The following is a 21,111-nucleotide window of genomic DNA, read 5'->3' on the forward strand; positions in this document are numbered from 1 at the left end:
ACTCCACAAGGCCTTTGTTGTCTTTCTAACGCGCTCTGACAGGCTATGCATATAACCCAGCTGAATCGGGAATGCCTTTTGCATCTGTTTTCTTTTCTGGACAAAAGCAGTAGGAAAAATTTAGGAAGAACATGTCACAAGTTGCTAGAAGTGTTTCAGGATCCTTTGCTGTGGTCTTTGCTGAACTTTCATTCTCCAGCGGAACTGAAGAAGGACAATTTTCTCCTGGGACCTGCTTTAAAACACTTATCCATCTGCTGGTATTCGGAGCAAGTCAAGGTGTGTAACATTGAGGACTGGATGAAAAACAATTTCCAGAAAGACTTCTGTAACAGGCACGAAAACACTGTCAGTGATTTTTTACTAGAAGTTTGCAACAGGTACGTTCTTTGGGTGTGAAACTCTGCATTTACTCTAAATGTTAAAACTGCCTCGAAATGAGACAATTGAGAGCTATTTACTCCATACATCCTACCTGAAACGGGGCACTGAGTACGAGTGCTTTGACTTTGCAGTTTTATACAGTGTTAACATTGGTTTTATAGTGGCACTAGCGTATATTTCCCATTGACTTCCTTAGGCCTGGTTTTTCCTTCTTTGTTGCAAAGATGAATAATTAATACAGAAAGTGCAATACTGCCTACTAAATTGCTGCTTAAATGAAACCTGCTGTTCTGGCAGTGCAAAGCATTGTCCTGGGGCGGGGCCTAGAGGAAAGACATGATTTCAAATAGCAACTATAAATCAAGACAAAATCAAGTTCATCAAACATGTTACTAAACACATATTTTGTTTCATTCTGAGAAACAAGTATTGCTTTTATACTGACGTTTAACTCTATGTAAACTTTTTATAAACTACAGTAAAGGAAAAGAAATAACCGCTGTGGAAGAGCAGCTCTGGGTGCATGCCACTTCTTGCAACAGCTTTACTGCTTCAAAACAGCTCTAGGAAAAAAAGTTAAATTACATTAGGAAGAGCAAACTGGGTAGAGCCAATCTTAGTGTTTTAGTAACACTGAGGACGGCTGTGGTCCTACATCAGAGCTGAAAGGGGGTGTCAGCGCCTATCCTGAAATGGCACACCTTTGTGCCACAACATGGAAAGGCAAAAAGTTCTATTTGAGAGTAACCATTTAAAAACCCCAACAAATTACAGGATCCTGACAGGACCCAGTGTCTTGGTGAGAACCGGCAACAGTGTAATCTCAGAACAAGGACTGAAATGTAGGTTCAAACAGAATATTAAGTTGCAAGTACAAAAGTTCAGAAGCAACTGTTCTAGAACTGATAAAAACTTTGGAGCACATCTGTGCCTCCAAAGGAGGGCGCAGAAGGAAGTATTCCCTCACTTAGGCACTGGAATGTCTACCATGAGACCACGCTTAACTACTTGTATTTTTTTGCCATTACAAATTAGAATTCAGAAAGACAACGCAAGATCGCAGCTCTGCAGAAATAGTTTAAGCAAGTGGTGCCTACTTAGTTAAGTGTCCACAATGCCAAACTGGTTGCTGGACAAAATTCAAAGCCAAGCCTGGGTAGTAAGCAATCTCAAAGTCCATAAAAATTCAGCAAATGCCTTTCAGCTTTGCATGGATTCGTTTCCACAAGTTACACTGAATGCTTAAAAATGACAGTTTATATTGACACTCACCCCCATGCCCATCCGTTTTAGCCTTCCCGAGACAAGTTCTTGCCTTTTTTTTGCAGCAAGCCATTGAAAGAGCATTTCCACCTGAAAAAATGTACTAGCAAATTAAACAAACATCCACCTTCTCTCTGATTTCTGAGAGGAAAGAGTCGCGTGTTCCGGGTCTCTAAAGAGGTAAACAGAGTCGAGCACGTCCGAGTCTCTATAAAGGCTACTAAGTAAGGAAGTAGCCTACTTACTGTCTACACAGCAGCCTCTTCACTCAATTGTCCTTAAATTCGTCCTGACTTGAACCTCATCTCTACTGGGTTTTCAATCACTGTGCAGCACCATTCAAGTTTTTAAGAAAAAAAACAATGCAGCTGCGTCTTAAATACGCATCCACATCCCCTTCTCCACCATGCCAAGTGAGCTATAGATGTTGCTACCAACAGAAAAAGTAACAAAGGTTTTATAATTTGTAAAGCTGAGCATTAAGATCTACATCGGTCCCCACCTACTCATGCTTATCCCTCCCGATGGAAAGTGATGTATCTTTCTAACTTTTGTATTTATTCTTGACAATACTATCTTCTCCAAGCTCTATTATTTATTTTCTCCTCACCTCACCTGTAACAATCATGTTTGCAGATGTCCAAACCTGCTGTCTCTCACCCTCTCTGGATGTGGCCATGTTACAGACGATTGCATCTTGCTGCTTCTCAAGAACTGCCCAAACCTTAAGATACTCAAACTGGAGAACTGTGTGCGGATCACTGACCAGACACTAGAAGCAGTGACCCTCTATGGAGCATCACTGCAAACGCTCCACGTGGACTTCTGCCGGAATATAACACAATTTGGTCTAGAGAGAGTCAGGGGAAAATGTCCTTCAGTAATGCTGAGAGCAGAGAGGAGTGCTAACATGATTCCAGACAATAAACCGGAAAAAAAGGTGATGCTTCAAAAAGCATCAAGAAAATTGGCTCAGCTTTAAGTGCAACAAATTGTATAAACTCAGTCAATATGAGTATTTTACTTCACTTCCACTCTCTTTGTGGGTAGCATTGCCTCAATGAACCGTGGTTACCTTCCTGTATTCTGGTTTTAAGTCCAAACAAATGGTTGGTATGTTTTGTAAAGGCTGCACTGGGAAAAGGCAGGCATTTCCCCCAGGACAGGCTTAAGGAGAAAACCTGTTTGCTTTCTCTTGTTCCTTGAAACTGTAAACCCCTGAATTGCTGCCACAAAATGCTAGACCTGCAATTTTGGTACCCTCTTGTTGCAGATGAGTGGAATGCACCTCACTCAGAAGAAAAAAGCAGCAATATGTTTTATCAAGGTAAATTAGGAATTTGACAAGAGTTCAATAAATGTGATGGCAAGGTGCGTCTTATTAATTACTGCACGGATGAAACATACAAAGGAAAACTGAGTTAGAATTGAGTTCGAGTGATTCACACAGAGCCCAAAGACTTTGGAAAGAGAAAGGAAGAGCCTCCCGTTCAGTCACGAGGTTCAGAGTGGACCCCCTTGCTTTCTCAACTCCTTACGGAACCAGAAAGGGCATAAAGCCACAGCAGACAGAACTTGGGTAATTGTATGATTCACGCAAATTCCAGGGAGTGACCAATGAATTTCTGGTAAAGGATATATCCATGTGGTCCTTCCATCTGCTAAGGGTGATGACTGCTAGCAAAAGCAGAGTACCTGACAACCATCGCTTCCTCAGTGATTAACACTGGCAGCTGAATGTATTAAATGAGGGATGCACGGCAATGCACACAAACCACAGTTTGACCCTTTGCATTATGTACTTTGACCAGACACACCAAGTTATTTTTTTTAAAGTTGACATTAAAGAAAGCATAACATGAACAAATGCTGGTTTATATAGGTAACCTACAGGAAAAGACAGTGACTTATAACCTGTAGCTTTAAATGCTGAATTAGGAATACAGTACAGCTCTATATAAACACCTGTTTCTCATTGCCAAGTACAAAACAAATAGCTGTTTTCATCTCGAACCACAAGGCTGTCATTTTCCTGCATGCTACTCTGCTACATGAAAGTGAAACTTTTCTTCTTAGTGAAGGGTTGCTATGGCATCATCTACAGAATTTGATACCAAAGGTTGGCACAGTTTTATTCTGCTGTATAAAATTTGCCTTGATATGACACACTGGAACTTGGTGGTGGTATTGAGTACTGGTAACACCGCGTTCCAAGACTCTTTATGCACTTACAGATTTTTGCCTGAGGAAAAGTAAACACTTCTTAGTGCCACCTTACTGCATCGACTGTACTGCAGTTACCTGTCAAACGTTTTACTTGTTGAGTCTGACTCAGTATAACAATACAGAAAAATCACTGTGATCATCTAGTTTGAATTATTCAGGTTTTTGCTGGAACTATAGCATGCTTTTTTCAGAAAGCACCCTATCTCAAACACTGTGCTTGACTCTGTGAGAGCACGTCCTCAAATTCTGCTTTCCGTTATTCCCCGTTCTGTTCAGCAATTGTGACATGAATTCTGACTCCTAGAGGGCACACCAGAATACATAATCCTGCCCATTCTTGCTGACTCTGCTGCTGAACTTGTATTTACTCTATATCTGTCTCCCCTTCAAAACAATCCACTGAAGTACTTTATGCTTACCAAGCGTGACGGATGGTTCAATCTGGCTATCGCTAACTTAGTTACCCCTAGAGGACCAGATGGCAGTTCAGCTTAGATGTCAAACAGAAGGCTGCGTACAGACCAGTCTAACAAACGCTGTGGATCCTGAATAGTTCCAGCTTAAATCACAATAATGTCTACAGCGGTTAGGATTTCATTTTAAATTAAAACCTTACACAGGGTAGCAATACCTGAGTGTGTTTGTTGTTAAAATTAAAGAAAACTTAGAAATACTACCTTTTGGAAATACTGTCTGTCCCATGGAGTCAGTGTTTCTGTTCCATTACGTAACAATTATTCCAGACTCCATCACTACAGCAATCTATGGCCATTTACCATAGCGAGCCTGTTTCTCAGTTACATGAGGGGCTCTGCAATTGTTGACAATTAAACTCAATTAAACTTACTGCGCGGTAGCAGAGCAATGATGAAATATGCTAGTTAAAAACACAGGAACTGAAACCTGCATTGCTGGAATTCCAGTACATCAAGATTATCTGATAGCTTTGTTGCCTTTTGACAGTTTTATCTGCAGGTACAGCTCTGCAGACTTACGACGTGTCTGCGTTTTAATCTTTTATATAGCTGGAAGACTACAAGAGCTGACTTTTCCTCTAAGCAACAGAATTTGTGACTTCTTACATTGCTGTTTAACAAATTATTAAAGGTTGTCACAAATATCTAACATGATGATCTAGCTGTGAACTCCTGAAATTTTCCTTTATGTGGTGCATCAAAAATGGAAAGAGGACTTTACAGATCTCTACACAGGTGAACATATTTACTCCTCCTTTCCATCCTGGTTAATTGATCCACAGATACCCTTTGCTACTCCCTAATTTGGCTGAGCTAAGAAATAAATCACAGCATTACAGAAACCTAAGTCAACAACTGAAATTCTAGAGAAATACTTGATCAGCATGAGTATCCGTAAGAAACACTCACCCAGAAAACAAATAAAGAAAATGATTTCATTATTGCATCTTCACAACTTAGAGCAATCCAGTTTGAAAACTGAGTATATAATGATTACATTGTACTTCGGGTATTACGTAAGGATGGAAGCACGTTAGCAGTTTTCTTTAGTTCCAAGCCATTTGAGTCCCATCAAAGTACTCTTAATGTTACTGAAAGATTTGTACTCTTCACAGACCCTAACTCGAACATATGGAGGCAGGAAGGCTTGTTATCTATCATTTTATGAAAGTACTAAAAGCAAGGTGACATAAACCAAGATGCCTACTTGGAAGCTGCGTCAGGTTATCAGATGCAAGTGGCAAACAAGACTTTGCTATCAAAAGCTTGCGTCTTGTCCTGTGCAGTAGGGGACAAGCAACATCCAGAAGAACCTACGGGTTTCCATTGTGATAGCATAGCTCACTTTGGCAATGAGGTAAAAGGAAATTAAACAAAGTCCTGCAGCACAGTAAAACTTGTACCCGTTTTGTACTAAACTTGTACCAAAACTTACCAGCAGTGGTATTTTTTTGCCGTTAAACTTCATCACCCAGTCAAAAGGGCTAAATGACAGATCTAAATGGAAATTCCAGACCTGACCTGATCACTGGTTCACCTCTTCTCTGGAGAACACTACTGTTCAAGAACGCATTCTGCTCGTACCAGTCCCCTCTAAGCATGACAGACACACATTCCACCTACTGCAATATTCCAGCTCTGTCAGATGAACCAACACTACTACCGCTAGCTCCAGAAAGAGTGAGGCTTCACCCAGTTGACGTAACTTGCCTACCTCTAGTCTTGGGGACTGGCTGCTCATCTTCTCTCTGTTGTAGTGTGCCCAGCTGTTTCAAAGGGCTATCAAGCTGTCTGATACCCTAAAAGGCCAGGGGTGTACTTCCTAGATGGGAAAGAGGGAAAAAAAAAAATAGGAAAAAGCAATTGGAAATACCAGATGTGGTGGAGAAGAAATTATTTAATCCCAGGGTAAAAACAGGGTAAGAAACAGAAATTATGGCCTTCCAGAAGCAACAGCCTTATAAACCAGAGAGAGCAAGCGAGTGCTTCTTGGGAGTTATTCAAGATGTAAGGAAAAGGTTAGGTACTACTCATGGACAGCAAAACATAAGCAGCAGCAAATAGCAGTCATGTTCATCATGAGACACAGGCTTTTCGCATCTTAACGCTTTCCTACAGAATACCTACCCAGCCACATTACTTTTGCGGTGAAAGCTTTTCAAGTTCTTTTTCTCCAGTTATGATTAGAATTTAACACTTCAGGCCTACTGTGCCTCCATACCTCATATTACTATGAAATGGGTCTAGATAAACACATTGTCACACACCTGTTTGTACCTCTGACACGCGTTAGTTACCACCGATACTCCCTGCTTCAGTCATACGCGTGTCCCGTCCAACGGTGAAGGGTGGAAAGGAAATGAGGGATGACATTTGGAAATCACGTGCAGTCCTCAGCTCCGCCTAGTGCAACAACGCTGCTACTGCAAGCTTTGTTGTAAGAGAGTTGCCTTTTTTTTTTTCTTTAAACGACTGCACACATGACCTACTTGTACTACAGAACGCAGACATGCTGGTAACGTTTATCCTCCTAACCTTTATCTCCCTATCCAGGGAGAGGTTTGCATACATAAAACCCCCATAAACTGACACAAAGTTAGAACTTTCTCAGATGGTCTCCAATAGTAGGATGTAATCAGTGCTGTACAACCTTTATCTTCGTATGCAATTACTTACAAGAAGCATTATGCAAGAAACTTGAACACGATTCCAGTCTCACTCAGATGCCTGAGCAACAGAAAAATGTCAATCAGAGGGTTAAAAGGAATGTATGCACAATGTAATTATGGTGAAAACAAACATTAGGTTAGAATAAAAATAATTAAGTGCTTGATAGTTTTAATGAGGCTAAGATAGAACATTCAAAGGACAAGCACAATCAGTAGAAAAAGTCTCAAGTAAAGCAATCCAGCACAATCCTTTGATCACCGTCAATATTTACCAATATCAACATCCTCTTTCACTTTACTGTAAACTGCCTCCAAAACCACCATTATCCAAGAAGCCAACTGCGTAGTCCGTACAAACCTGAAATTTTTAGGCACAGGTCTATTATTTTCTGTGCCTGATTGAAACAGACCGACAAATTAGCAGCACTAATTCAGACACATAAATGAAGCCCAGTAGGCAGTAATACAAACTTTATATAGTGGTTTCCCCTTTTATTTGTAACCTTTTGTTTTTTATGTATTACACTTACAAGTTTAGACCAAGATGTGAATATTCCCACAACATAGTAACGGGACACCAAGTCTCAGTCCAATCTGGAACTGTAATACATAATGAGGCAGGAAACTAAGTCTGTATGATTTCAGAGCCCCGTGTCCCTCCTTCCCCAAAACTGCTGAAAGCGCCCCCTCGAGATGTTTCACATCACAGTCTGGGTCTTGGTCATAGCTGAAGAACCTTGCACCTTTTTCATAAGACAACAACTAGTCCTAAACAAAAGCACTTCACCAGACAATACCTGGATCTGCAAATTTTGACAGCTTTTCAAGTCAGCCCTTTGACCACTAGTAGCTGGCAGCAATACACCAGTTCAGTGTTGGACAACTGGGAAGTTTCCCTATCCCTGCTAACATACAATGACCACCTGAGGAAAAACAACAGGAATTTCTATCCTCTTCTCCAGACTTGGACAGATCGGTCTTGTCCCAGGTGAGATTAAGTTAAATGTTCTTGCTAGCCCTCGGGCCCCACAGCATCCTTACCAAGGAGTTCGGTGAGAACACGGGGGGCGAAAACTCAGGGCAGAGCAGCAGTGACTCACCTGGGGACAGACTCTACCCTTTTCCTCGGCCCAGTTAAATCCTGCTCCTGAACACCAAGCAGAATTTGTGGTTTGATACAAATCACCTTTTTGATAGAGACACTGGGGAATTAGCACTTCCCTAAGAGACAGAACAAACAGTTATTTGTACAGCACATCACTGTCCTAACCAAATATGAACATTACAGTGTAAGCCACACCCTGCTCATCGTATTGTAATACAATTACAGCTGCAACAAAATGAGACCAAACGCATGAAATTTAATAAAATCAAAGGCATAAAATAAGAATGTATATAAAATCCATAGCCTTGGCTACTGCCCCATCACTTTCATTTTAATTTTTTTGTACTCTGATCAAGAACCAACTACATCAATCTGTACCTTAAAAAGGATTTTTTTTTTTTTTTTGGACAAAAGATTTACAGGTTTCTGAGTCAAGCAGCATGTTATTATTGTCAACAACTACTACTCTGGAGGAGAAAAATGTTTAAATGAAGATCAAGAAGGAACCAAGTACAAGGTTAACTTGTATCCAAGTACGAGTGGTATACCTGAAAAAGCCAGTACCTCAAAGACATTGAGACTGCGGAGCACAGTACTACACACACATCAGATTCGTTGAAGATAAACGTTTTATGACACTTCAAATGTCACGTCCTTTCTAAACACTGCAATGCTATCATTTCCTGAGACACGACATAAAAGGATGAAGACTGAGTAAAGCAAACATAGTTCACAAATGCATACAAGCAACCGATTCTTGAATTTGCTTTATTTTTCTCTGCATAAGGAACCCTGCACAGGCAATTCAAATTAAAACAAAATAAATATGTGAATATTCATGTAAAACTGTCCTTGCTAATGAACAATTATACACAATGTACAACTCTTCATGTTCACTGGGAAGGCTTACAAACATACTATTCCCAACAAAAATGCACCAAAATGTCTCCATGCAAACTTATCAAAAGTGACCAAAAAAGAAGAAAAATCTTACTGATCATACTAGTTTTGTTTTTCCTTTTTTCTTTTTTTACAATCACAAAAAAATAAAAACATCTAATTTTCTGTTACATTTAGAGTAACTAAAACGTGGCCACTGTCTATTAACATCTGGTTTTATGCTCCTAAAACATCGATGGTTACTGCAAAATTATGTCAACAATGAACTGGACGTAGGGCACTATTTGTAGTAAAAGGAAGATGATTTTGTTCACAGAACGTTAATAATCTGTGTCTGAGCCCTCTGCATTGTCCACATTCCGTGAGAGCATGTAATTGTCCATATCTATAGACCTGCAATTATTGATTGCATAGCGCAAACGCTCTGCCATGATTAGTTGACTGGAGTAAGGTGGGAGCCTCAGTTGAAAGAAACAAGTCTGTGAGGTAGGCAAGCTGTCGTAAGGCTGTGGAAACGGATAAAAGGTGGGACACTGTTAAGTCGTGAAGGAAGCAAAAAATGCAACATAACCATATTTCATTGCTCCCTCCCTGCCTTGCCTCTATCACTCAGCATTTTCACTTTCTCTCTCCAAATTCCTTTGAAGCAGCAGACTAACTTCCCTTGTTTCATCTTTAATATACGCATAACTACTGCTGTATCACTTGCTCTGTATAGAATTCAACCCACTAATGAAATCAACTATTCGAAAAGTTAATTGCACCACGATTTAGCTGCCTACTGGAAGATAGTAAGCAACATTCAAATTGCATACCATAGTGTGCCTTAACATGGGGCAATCTGGGAGACGCCTAACCGAAGATGACAGTCAAACCACTGTCATCTTTGATTTCGCCAAGTTTTTGATTCACATAGTTCACAGAGAATGTGCTTCCACTGCACAAAACCCAAAAGTAATGCCAAATGAATGGCATCCTGTATGGGAAGTAACATACTGTAAACTCATTACAGTGGTTTTAACATGTTAAGAGTTCACTAGCGGTCACTTGTTGCCACTTACACAGATTTAAAACTTAAAATGAGTAAAAATTATCCAATCAAAAAAGGGATTGGAACAGAAAACAACTGTGGACAAGTTACACTAAAAGAACGTTTGTTCCTTGTGCAAGAACTTGTCTTGTTCCCCAATCATATAACTACAGTAAACGCACCACCTGAATTGAGATGCAATTCACACAGTGCGCATGCTTCTACACAATTAAGACGTTTCGTTTTAATAGCTCAGAACATATCCCATCCCATGCTTTCCCTGTAAATATATGATTGTGGAAACCTGTCTCCTATTGCCAAAGGACAGTATATACTACTAGACAGGAGAAAAAAAATCCCCAAAAACGGAAAGCAGCATCTTACCCTATCAACCTTCATTATTTGGAATCGCTGAGAGATATCAGCTGTGTTGGCTGGCAGTCGCGATCTTCCTGACACAAACCTCATGAAAAGGACTCTCTCCTCATTTGAAAATTCTTCAAGGGTATGCCAGAACCACTGCACTAGCTGATGCTGCTCGTCAACTTCTCTGTATCGCACAACTTTCTTCAGAACTTCAACTGATATTTCTGGCATTCCACAGACCATTTGCTCCAACTGCTTGGCAGTCAGAAGAGACAACAAAGGAACTGGAACAATCCAAGACATTCCTTCTCTTACAGCAGCCACCTATTGCCAAAAAAGAAGAGACAAGTGAAGCGTGATTGTCTTACCTCTGCCACTTACTGTACCATCCAAATGCAAAAGCAACGTATCAGTGGAGAAATAGGATGAAGGGATAGAATTATAGAACATCTGACAAACACAACCTCCCACACATGCATCCCCTGTAAGGGCTGTATCCTCTCTCAAAAGCCTGGAGAATATTACAGGTATTTTTAATTGTAATTGCACATTAAAAACATGTTTTGCTGTAAAAGAGAAGAACTTAAAAAAGTACAAGTTGGCAGCACAAATGATGATGGCTAAACCAAAAAACTGTGTATATACCACACATCTGAGCTGGAACAAAGCTGTATTGGTAAGAAGTCCGCACTTGTTCTAGAAGATTTTGGATTTGGTGCCTCTGATGAGAAAGTTACTTTTCTAATGCAGATAATATCATGCATGCATCTGTATCTTGAGAAAAAGGAAAAGAATTTTCCTAGCATGTAATTAGCATACTGCTTTCACAAGCCTCACTATACAAATGAGAAAATACACGAAAGTATGCAAACAGGTAATAAACTTCTCAAAAAAATACCATGAAATGTTTGTAGTTCCTATGCTAAAGCAGAAGAGAAATAGTTTTAAGTCAAACAAAGGTTTGTCAATAGTACTTGCTTTAGCCAGTCTCTCTATTGCTACAATGTCTAACTACAGTGCACAGCATGCACAATTGCAGGCTATTTTCCTCAAGGGGGGCAGACAGTTACAGTGGGGCTACCCTAATGAATGGCAAGTTCTGATTTCTAATGCTCTTCCGTCAAATTGAGCAATTACTAAGAAAAACAGGACTAATTTAAAACAAAACCTCAAAACAGTTTGGAAAAAGTTGGAGAAAAAAGCCGCAGGGATCCAGGTGAGATGCAGAAAGGCAAGCTTTCCTTTTTCCCTAACAAACTTCGATGGAAACTTGCACAAATCAAAACCACTGTTCGCATTAACAATGGGGATACGGTCACACTGAGATTCTTACCTGACGGTCCATTTCATGGAGTCTGTACTCAATTGCCCTCTCCACATATTCTTTCCTGTTTGAAAAGGTAAGTGGGATACTGTTCCCTCCAGGGATTATGGGAACCATTTTACCATCAGCACTTTGGCCAACAAAGGAATCTAAAGGAATCATCTGCATGCAAAACAGGAAAAGTATGTTCAGCTAAGTCGCGCCAGTGATCTAATTTTAGTATTTTACTATCCGTCACTTAGAACTATGGTAAGATCACAAACTATTCCAAATACATATGAAGTGCTTGTTATTGCAATAATAGAGACATTAAATCATACAAATACTGACATTAAGGTCAATCTGATGGAGCAACTGCTTTTTGAATAAATCTAAAAGCTCCAACTTTCATATCTCACCTCATGGAAATTTTCTTCAGTAATCCCACTGTCTTCAATGTGAAGAATGCTGTTGAGGGTCTGCACATAGAGCAGATCTACCTCCTCCAAATCCTCCAAGATGAGTGGGATACAACAAAGTTGCTTCCAGACCATTGGAGCCAAATGAAGATCTAATGGCTTTTTTGTACGAATAGCTACACCCATAAGAATGCCCAAGAACTTAAACTGCATCAGATGTTCATCTAAACATGCTGAAGGGTTAAAGAGAAACCTGAAAGAACAAAGAATGACTCTACTATCATTTCTAAGCTACTTCATTAGAAGTAAAAGACAAAACATTTCTAAGCATAGCACAGTAACTGTGAACACAATTATCAGCAAGGGGTGACCAAATAAGATGATCGTTGTTATCTTTAGCTGTTAAAATAATGGAGGCCGAGGCAGGCAGAACTACTCCTGACCACAAAGGCTGGCATTCTTCATGATACTCCGAATTCTGCCATTAGCAATCCAGGAAGTTCACGTTAAAACCATGCCCTCTCCACCACAATAAACAACATCACAACCTGAAGGAAAAAACATACTAGAGACAATCGTGAAGTCTCATCATTTGGTGTAAAACAGATAATAGAAGACTCTAATTTTCACCCACTAACCTCTGCAACAAAAGCAAATCCTGGACAGCTTACCTATCCCTATTGTAGCCGACTTCAGCTGTAGCATTTGGGGAAGGAATGAGCAGATCAACTATTCCGGTTTCCAGTTCCTTAAGAATCAACAACAAAAAGGCCACCTTAGATGGGGATAACAAACCTATTACAGACATATTATGACATTACAGCATTACAAGACAGAATAGTCCACTATAGTGACGATTACATCTTACAAATTAACGTGAAACATTGAAGAATAAGTAAACATGGCAGGGATGACTTTTAGTAATAAAAACATGTTCATGTTTGTTTCAAGACCTGCCCTTATGTCAGACTATAATGGTTATTTTACTGCAACTGCTGTGATACATTCCTGGTACCTGTTTCAGAAATAACCAGAAACCATTAGCTATACACCCTGCTGGTGCCGCTTTTTCAAGAACCAAAAATGAAGCAAATTTTTCAAGGCGTTCTGTTCTGAACTCTCATCACACCTCGTATTTAATGTAAACTGTCTAGCAAAGAACCCCAAAATTACATCTCAAGTCCTTACCTGAATCAACCCTATTCTAGTCTTACAGGCTTCAGAAATTTCATTACTCAATGGAGTTCTTCAGCTTCTTCCATCCTATATCCTAACTCTAACTCCAATGCCAGCTCCAGCACTATCCATAGCTGTTGTCCTGTCCCAGGCTAAGCAGATACACTGATTATCCTCATTAATCCTCATTCTTTGGGTTTTGAGGCTCCTAGAAGCCTAAGGAACAATCATAGAATCATAGAATCATAGAATGGTTAGGGCTGGAAGGGACCTTCAAAGGTCATCTAGTCCAACCCCCCTGCAAGGAACAGGGATATCTCCAACTAGATCAGGTTGCTCAGGGCCTTGTCCAACCTGGCCTTGAACGTCTCCAGGGATGGAGCATCCACCACCTCTCTGGGCAACCTGTTCCAGTGTTCTACAACTCTCATGGTAAAAAATTTTTTCCTAATATCCAACCTGAACCTACCTCCCTCTATTTTAAAACCGTTACCCCTTGTCCTATCATAACTGGCCCTCCTGAACAGCCTCTCCCCATCTTTCCTGTAGGCCCCCTTGAGGTACTGGAAGACCGCTATAAGGTCACCCCGGAGCCTCCTCTTCTCCAGGCTGAACAGCCCCAACTCTTTCAGCCTGTCCTCATAGGAAAGGTGCTCCAGCCCTCTTATCATCTTCGTGGCCCTCCTCTGGACCCTCTCCAACTGGTCCATGTCCTTCTTATGTTGGGGACTCCAGAACTGGACGCAGTACTCCAAGTGAGGTCTCACAAGGGCAGAGTAGAGGGGGAGAATCACCTCCCTCGACCTGCTGGCCACGCTCCTCTTGATGCAGCCCAGGACGCGGTTGGCCTTCTGGGCCGCAAGAGCACATTGCCGGCTCATATTGAGCTTCTCGTCCACCATTTTTCGTTTCGGACCATTTCTCGTCCGCAGAACATTTTTTCTGCGGAGATCCACTTCAGAGCAGGTAAGACTGCGACTGGGGAGAGCTACTGCAGGAAAAAGCCGAAGAAAAGCTCTTTTCTAGGGCTTTTCTGGAAGCATTTTCTAGCCGGGACCAGATCTGCCGCTGTTGGGGGCGGTGCCGGCGTAGGCGGGCTGCTGGGAGAGCCGGGGAGGAGCCAGCACACCCGCGGTAAGTTTAAAAGGGCTGTCATCGTGCCTAACGGTCATTTCTGCGGAGATCCACTTCAGAGCAGGTAAGACTGCAACTGGGGAGAGCTACTGCAGGAAAAAGCCGAAGAAAAGCTCTTTTCTAGGGCTTTTCTGGAAGCATTTTCTAGCCGGGACCAGATCTGCCGCTGTTGGGGGCGGTGCCGGCGTAGGCGGGCTGCTGGGAGAGCCGGGGAGGAGCCAGCACACCCGCGGTAAGTTTAAAAGGGCTGTCATCGTGCCTAAGGAACAATCAAGTATCTCCAGCCAGCATTGCCATGAATCCTTCTCCTACAATCATAGCTGTCTCACAGGGCTGAGACACACCTTTAAAACCGTAAGGAGCACGTATTAGCATTGACCAGCTTTAATTAGTCCTGGTAGACTGAAGTCTTCAGTTTCCAGGTGAATCTGAAAGGCAGCTATGTTGACAATAGCAACAATATCCTGGTTACAGATGGGCAATATGTATGAGAAACATCTGCCTGAGGTGTTCCTGTATTGTATGCACGGAACGTACTGCACTCACAGAATACAGCACAACTTCTCTTACTGAAGGTACTGGCTGGACAGAACGGCAGGCTGCAAAACGCTCCCATTAAATGTAGGAGCCATCTCAGAATTCCAAGGGGCCAACTGTAATACTCGTTAGAGTTTGGCCTTATGGCATCTCCTTGCCACAATCTAGGAAGGTTTCTTTATCCTCAGAGACATCCCTAAGTAGGCAGCTCTGGCATTGTGGCCCAGGACTGAAGAATAAGTATTTGTTAAGTTGCAAAAAGGAAATTTGAAAAATAGTAAAAGACATCTGAGAGAACAAAAACTCTACTCAGGCATTTTGAACCAATAAACTTTTCATACCTGACACATTTCTGTAATAGTGTCATCAAACACTCCACCTGCATCATCAGCTCCTTCACCAACCAGTTTCACTTTCCAGGCTCGGGAAGGTAGGCGAAGGTCTGATGCATTCAGCTTTACCACTTGTCTTGCGATCTGTACAAAAATGGGCTTGCATTTCCGACCTCTTTCAAAAACGAAGAAAAAAAAAGAAAGAAGACATGGCCATACAATGTAACTCAAACACGTAAAGGCTAATGAAGTTGCTTGATTAACAAAGCTGTACAGAGAGTGCTCAGTATGCCAAAAGTTATGGAAAAGCTATGAATTATCAGTATTTGCTTGAGGTCAAATACAACGACTGTGAAAACAATACTGACCTGGTTGATATCCTTTTCACAGTAATCTGTGGCCCATAGTTTTTCCCCTGAACCATAGTTTTTCCTATAGAGCGTACCATGGGGAGCGTGTACACTCGTGGTGCTAGCAAGGGCCTTAGCTGTCCTTGAACTATTCCCCATGTTCCAGCATTGTAATGAGATGTACTGTTCTGCAATAAAGTGGTAGGAGAATAAACATATTAATAAAGGATATTAATTCCATTCTTTACAGAATAAAAACCTTCATAATAATCACCAACACTTCAATGTTTCAGGAAACGGACAGGATAGCACTTTTTGGTGTTAGCTTTGAGACTAGTAAGCTTTTGGAAACTGAAACATTGACATGTCAATGTTAGTGTAAGCAAAAACATATAACAATCTTTTGAAAAAGTTTGGTTTAATCCAGATTTATATATTTTTTTAATTTATTTATTACAAAAAACCTATAGAACCTGCTACGAAGAACCATCTTGATCACTCTCTAGCAACATGGCGTAACACAACACAGCTAAGCTGTTTTTTTTTTTCCAAATGGAATTTTACCTGGTTATTGGGACTGAGGTTAAGTAATCTCCATGAAGAGTACATGAGGTCAGAAAAATGGTAGAGCAGTCTGAGCCTTGCTCTTACTGTATGAATGCTCACTTCTTTCAGTGCCCCATACTGTGGTGGAATGGCATCAGGTAAACCAAGCTGTAAAGGCACTGAGACACCTACCACGGAAAGAAAAAAAAAAACATTATTTCATAAAGGGTAGCTGTACTGCTTTTGGCAGGGATGGCGTTGGTTTTCTTTGCAGTAGCTTATGTGGTGCTTAGTTGCCTACCGGAGTTAAACCACGAGAACAGCAAAATTAAAAGATGAAGATCATTTGAAAACCTTCATGGATATAAAACAAAACAAATTTTGTCCCAAATGTTCAGAAGTTCTTATTGCACTCACCCCGCAGGAAACAAAGACTAAATCAAATGACCACACAAACAATCAGTTCTTTACCTGGAGCTCTTGGTGGAACAGGTGGAGCCGTCCAGGCAGCACTGTGGCAACGTCCTGCTGAAATCTGTCGAACATTCTTTCCTTGCAGGACTGTTATTAGGGTTGGCTCTCTGACATGGTTGGTATGGCCCAGTCCAAGCTGACAAGTTATAACAGATGTAAAAAGGAACAAAGAAGAATCAACAACTGTGATGATACTTCTAAAACTCTAAAAATTCAGACCAAATGGTAAAAAATGGTATTAATCTACAGCTTATACTGGGATAAAAAAGTATTTACTGTGTATATCTTCTATTATGCTAGAATTTATCTTTTATTTCAATAGAACATTGCATCCATATTCAATGGAGTAGCAGATCTAGATGTCAGAGACCTTAAAACAGCTAGAGAATTTTTGCAAGCTCTTTTGTAGACTGAGGAACCTATCTATGCTCCTAAGTCATCTGTATTGCACAGTCTGTCTCACATAGTCAATGCAGTTCATGTGTCTCTTCTGTGCCATTTAAATACCATTTTGTTCTAGCACATCAATTCCTACAATAGTTTATGAAAACACAATTTCCGTAAATAGAAAGGTCACTCAAGCTGTTCTGACTTTTTACTGACAGTTTCATATCATATTTTAATTTCATATTCTAAAAGTGAACATTTCATATCATACGAGTATTTTTTTTTACCGCTTCATATAAAATAAATTTTTTGCACTGTAAGGAAAATAATATAAAACAGGCTGTCAGAATGAAATTTCTCTGAATTTTTTTACCCTAACAATTTTTTCTCCTCCAGAAACACAAAGTAAGCACCCTATAAAAAAAAATAAACTCAAAACTGAAAGAGGTTCCTCTCAGAAACTGTTCTAAACAACTTGCTCAACAACCCTTCTCAAAAACTCAATCCTGAAATACCAGAGGATGAACTTTGCCCAAACTTCCTGAAATACATCAAGAGGCTCTTTAAAATAATTGTAGCATGCAAAACTGCCAGAAAGCTGAGGTCCTTTCAAAAGTTTCAGTTATACATAGGGTGAGAGAAGAAAATGGACTTCTAAAAGCAGGGATAAAATTAGGCTCTCAAAGAAAAGAGAGAATTTATTATTCACTTTTTTTTTTCCCCGACTTAAAATGAATCACTTTCTAAAAAAAGTAATTTATGTTTTCCTTATTAAAAGCATCTAAAGAGTTTGCGAATCTGAATGACACCAACCATAAATGTTATGATGTTAAAAAAACTGATAACAGCTCAAGAATCAGGTAAAAATTTGTGATTTTTTAAAAAGCTTTTATTAGAATAACTTGAGTAGAATATTTTCAGTGCTTTCCCAAACTACTACCATAGAGTTTAGGAAATAAAAAAGAAAATAATGGAAATGCCTGAAATGTTATTATGGCTGAGGCAGAGAAGGAGAAGGACAAGAATAAAAGCACCAAAATGAAGATATCCCAACCACATCTGTAAAGTACAACTACAGCCTTATAAAGGTTAGAAATAAACAGCGGATAGTACGTACCTGCCCTTCAGAGTTGCTACCCCAAGCATACACATCCCCTGTAGAGGACAAAGCTAGTGTATGCTCTGCTCCTACAGCTATGTCTTCTATGAAGATTCCTGACAGTACTGGAACTTGCTGGGGTCTGTTGTGATTTCGAGCTCGACCTTCTGGCAAACCTATCAGGCGATCTAAAATTGCAAGCACATGTCTAAATATGTGAAGAACATTAAAAAGTAAATTTTACTTGCAGGCAGAGGTCAGGGAGGGACAAAAAACAATTCTACCTACTCTTGGAGCTGGGACATAAATGCAATCAGTTAGAGAGAAATCGAGTGTGTGTTCCCTATACAAAAGTGCTTCCTGCAGTGCTCATTAATATTGCGAAAGCTGTTATTTTCACTTTTATGTCTGAAGCAAGATCAAATTCTATTAAAACAAGACTCCTAGATCTAAATGTTTGGGTTTACAATACATATGACTTAATCAACTTGAGAAGTTTAAACATGTTTAATTCAGTGCACTTGGGAATTCTCCTGTCCTGATTTTTAAACAACTTGTGCAGGCATATGCTTCATTAGAGAAAGCAAACTTTTAAGTAACCCAATGTTTTTGGACATGTGAAATTCAATGAAGCTTTAGGCAAACACTCTTCAAAAAGTAAATGAGTAAATTGAAAGGCTATCCTAAGACCAAACTAGGTAAGAGTTACAAATCTGGATTTTAGGCCCATGTTAAAACTGCATTGTGGAAGTTCTCAAACTCAGGTTAGGCCAGCACAAATCTAAAAAGTAGCATTAGGTCCGTCTTACAAATATGTCTTAATATCCTTCCTTTTCACTTGCACTACACACAAACCTACAGGTGGAAAGGTCCAAATACCAGATTGTCCTACCTTGTCCAAAAGTATACACGTGGCCATCTTTTGTCAGTGCAACAGAGAATTGTGTTCCACAAGCAACTTTTTTTATTCCAATTCCACAAAGAATATCCACTTTCTAAGGGGTAAGTGAAAGGAAAAAGAGTTATTGTATTATGAGGATATAAACAGAAAGCAAACATGAATTTAATTTGTGACTCCTGCTTCTAGAAAGAAATTTTCTCATTCCCACTGTGCAAAGCACACATTGTAAGATTACTTTAATTAATGCTTGTAAATTAATACAGGAAACTGTAAAAGAGACAAAGTTTTCTCTTTTTTTTTTAATGGAACTAAAACCTTATTCTATGTACGGTCGTTCAAAATACCTTTTATTTACTAGGAGTCAGCAGGGAGTGGCATGGGAGGAAGAAGATGAATGTGTAAACAACCTTCCCCCACAAATTCCAAAGTAAGAAAGCTCTTTTCTTTAAGCTAATCCGAAGATTTTTCACCATTTGTATTACTACTGAGATAAGGTCACTATTATTTACATGAAATCCTTTACAGTATCAGGCTCAGAATAACGTATCACCAGAATTATTTATGCTAGAATGTATTAAAACAGTATAGTGGAAGGAATGAATAATTTAACTTCTGCAAATTACACTCTGAACAGTGTTACACATTTAACAACACTGAAAATTTATGCAAAGAATAATTTCTTCATGCATTCTAACCTGCGGTGAGGATTTTGCAGTGGAATTTCCCAAGCCAAGTTTACCATAATCTCCATCTCCGAAAGCCCAAACCATCGAGCCATCTGTTGACACAGCTACAGTATGATTGAGTCCACAGGCCACCTGGTTGAGAGAACTATGTTACTACCACAGCTTTGGCTAACTTACTACTAACTCAAACACCCCAAAGACCTTTAAGAAAAGAAAAATTGTGGTTTAGAAAATAAGTATCCTTTAAAAACCATTAAAGCCTCCATTGCTGATTACAGTGTTTTAAAAACATTTAGGACCACAGTAGTATTTTTTAGGTATTTGCTTCCTTTCAGCTCCTAGAACCCAAGAATAGTATTATGCTATGTATGCTCATTGTTTAAAGAATACAAAATAGCTCATGAATTCATGCTTAAAAATACCTAAATCTTGAGTTGTTAAAATGTTAAAAAACGTAGTCAGTTTTGCAGAAAGAGGATCAAGAGTCAGAAAAATAATTATTTAAAAAAAATCATGCATAGTCAGATTCTGCCATCATAATCAAAATAAATGCCAAAGCTAAAAAAAACCCCAAACAACAAAAACCACAGAACACTTAAATATGCTGAAAACATCAGTTTTAAACAAAGATACGTTGCTAGTTTTGGATAAACCGTGCCTGTCCAATCTGGTAACCTTCCAACGCTGTCACTCTTTCTGGAAGTTTCTTATTGGAAGTATTTCCAAGTCCTAATCGACCATAATCACCATTTCCAAACGTAAAAAGCTTGCCATCTGCTGTCACCACAGCTGAGTGTTTGAAGCCACATGACATCTGGAAGCAAAATAAACATAACTTTTACATACATTTTAAATTTTGGGGAAAACTGTATTAGCTATTACATGTACATATGTAATACCTCTTCCTCCTCTCAACTACATTCATTTTATTAAGAGCTAAAATATAAGTACTTTTGTATTAATGATTTCTCCAACAACCTATGTCTTATTCTTCTCAATGGTAACATTGAGGAGGAGGAGGACAGGCAGGTATTTGCATGAAGAAGGCTTTCAGGTGGTTTATTTATTAATTTTTACCAGCTGCTGTTTTTTGCAAACAGATCGCTTTCATTGTACCAATATTTTGTATTTTTATAAAGAAACCTTCAGTCAAAGCCAGATATGTTTTTGTGCATTCTTATAATGCACACTTAGTACTTTGGAGGAGGTCTCAGTTATGCAGGTCAAAGACACCTGGAAATTACCAACTCAGATCATAACACTCAGAAAAGTAAAAAGCTGCCTGTTTTCATTCAGAATACGAATTCAAACTGTCAAGACCGACAATGGTTCTAGAATGTTCCTAGAA

General features: G+C 39.7%; 2 protein-coding genes across 8 annotated transcripts in view; one reads left to right on the forward strand and one right to left on the reverse strand.

Annotated features, from left to right (window-relative positions):
* Positions 1–3,858, forward strand: FBXL22 (F-box and leucine rich repeat protein 22). Its single transcript, XM_009988920.2, has 2 exons — positions 1–380; positions 2,284–3,858. Exons 1-2 carry the CDS (start codon positions 46–48, stop codon positions 2,627–2,629), a joined length of 681 nt encoding a protein of 226 aa, XP_009987222.1. The 5' UTR covers positions 1–45; the 3' UTR covers positions 2,630–3,858.
* Positions 3,859–8,877: 5,019 nt separating this feature from the next.
* Positions 8,878–21,111, reverse strand: part of HERC1 (HECT and RLD domain containing E3 ubiquitin protein ligase family member 1) — a 105,967-nt gene continuing 93,733 nt past the window's right edge. For all 7 annotated transcript variants that reach the window (XM_086620400.1, XM_086620396.1, XM_086620399.1 and 4 more), the window contains exons 66-78: positions 20,422–20,577; positions 19,773–19,895; positions 19,069–19,171; positions 18,195–18,364; positions 16,688–16,826; positions 16,235–16,404; positions 15,689–15,858; positions 15,330–15,495; positions 12,813–12,889; positions 12,142–12,394; positions 11,753–11,905; positions 10,438–10,743; positions 8,878–9,529 (exon numbers count right to left, since the gene is read on the reverse strand). In XM_086620400.1, coding sequence (XP_086476526.1) covers positions 9,344–9,529; positions 10,438–10,743; positions 11,753–11,905; positions 12,142–12,394; positions 12,813–12,889; positions 15,330–15,495; positions 15,689–15,858; positions 16,235–16,404; positions 16,688–16,826; positions 18,195–18,364; positions 19,069–19,171; positions 19,773–19,895; positions 20,422–20,577 — 2,172 coding nt within the window. In that variant the 3' untranslated portion in view covers positions 8,878–9,343. The remainder of the gene's footprint in view (positions 9,530–10,437; positions 10,744–11,752; positions 11,906–12,141; positions 12,395–12,812; positions 12,890–15,329; positions 15,496–15,688; positions 15,859–16,234; positions 16,405–16,687; positions 16,827–18,194; positions 18,365–19,068; positions 19,172–19,772; positions 19,896–20,421; positions 20,578–21,111) is intronic.

This window comes from Tauraco erythrolophus, chromosome 14 (assembly GCF_009769465.1).
Source record: "Tauraco erythrolophus isolate bTauEry1 chromosome 14, bTauEry1.pri, whole genome shotgun sequence".
Taxonomy (NCBI): Eukaryota; Metazoa; Chordata; class Aves; order Musophagiformes; family Musophagidae; genus Tauraco; species Tauraco erythrolophus.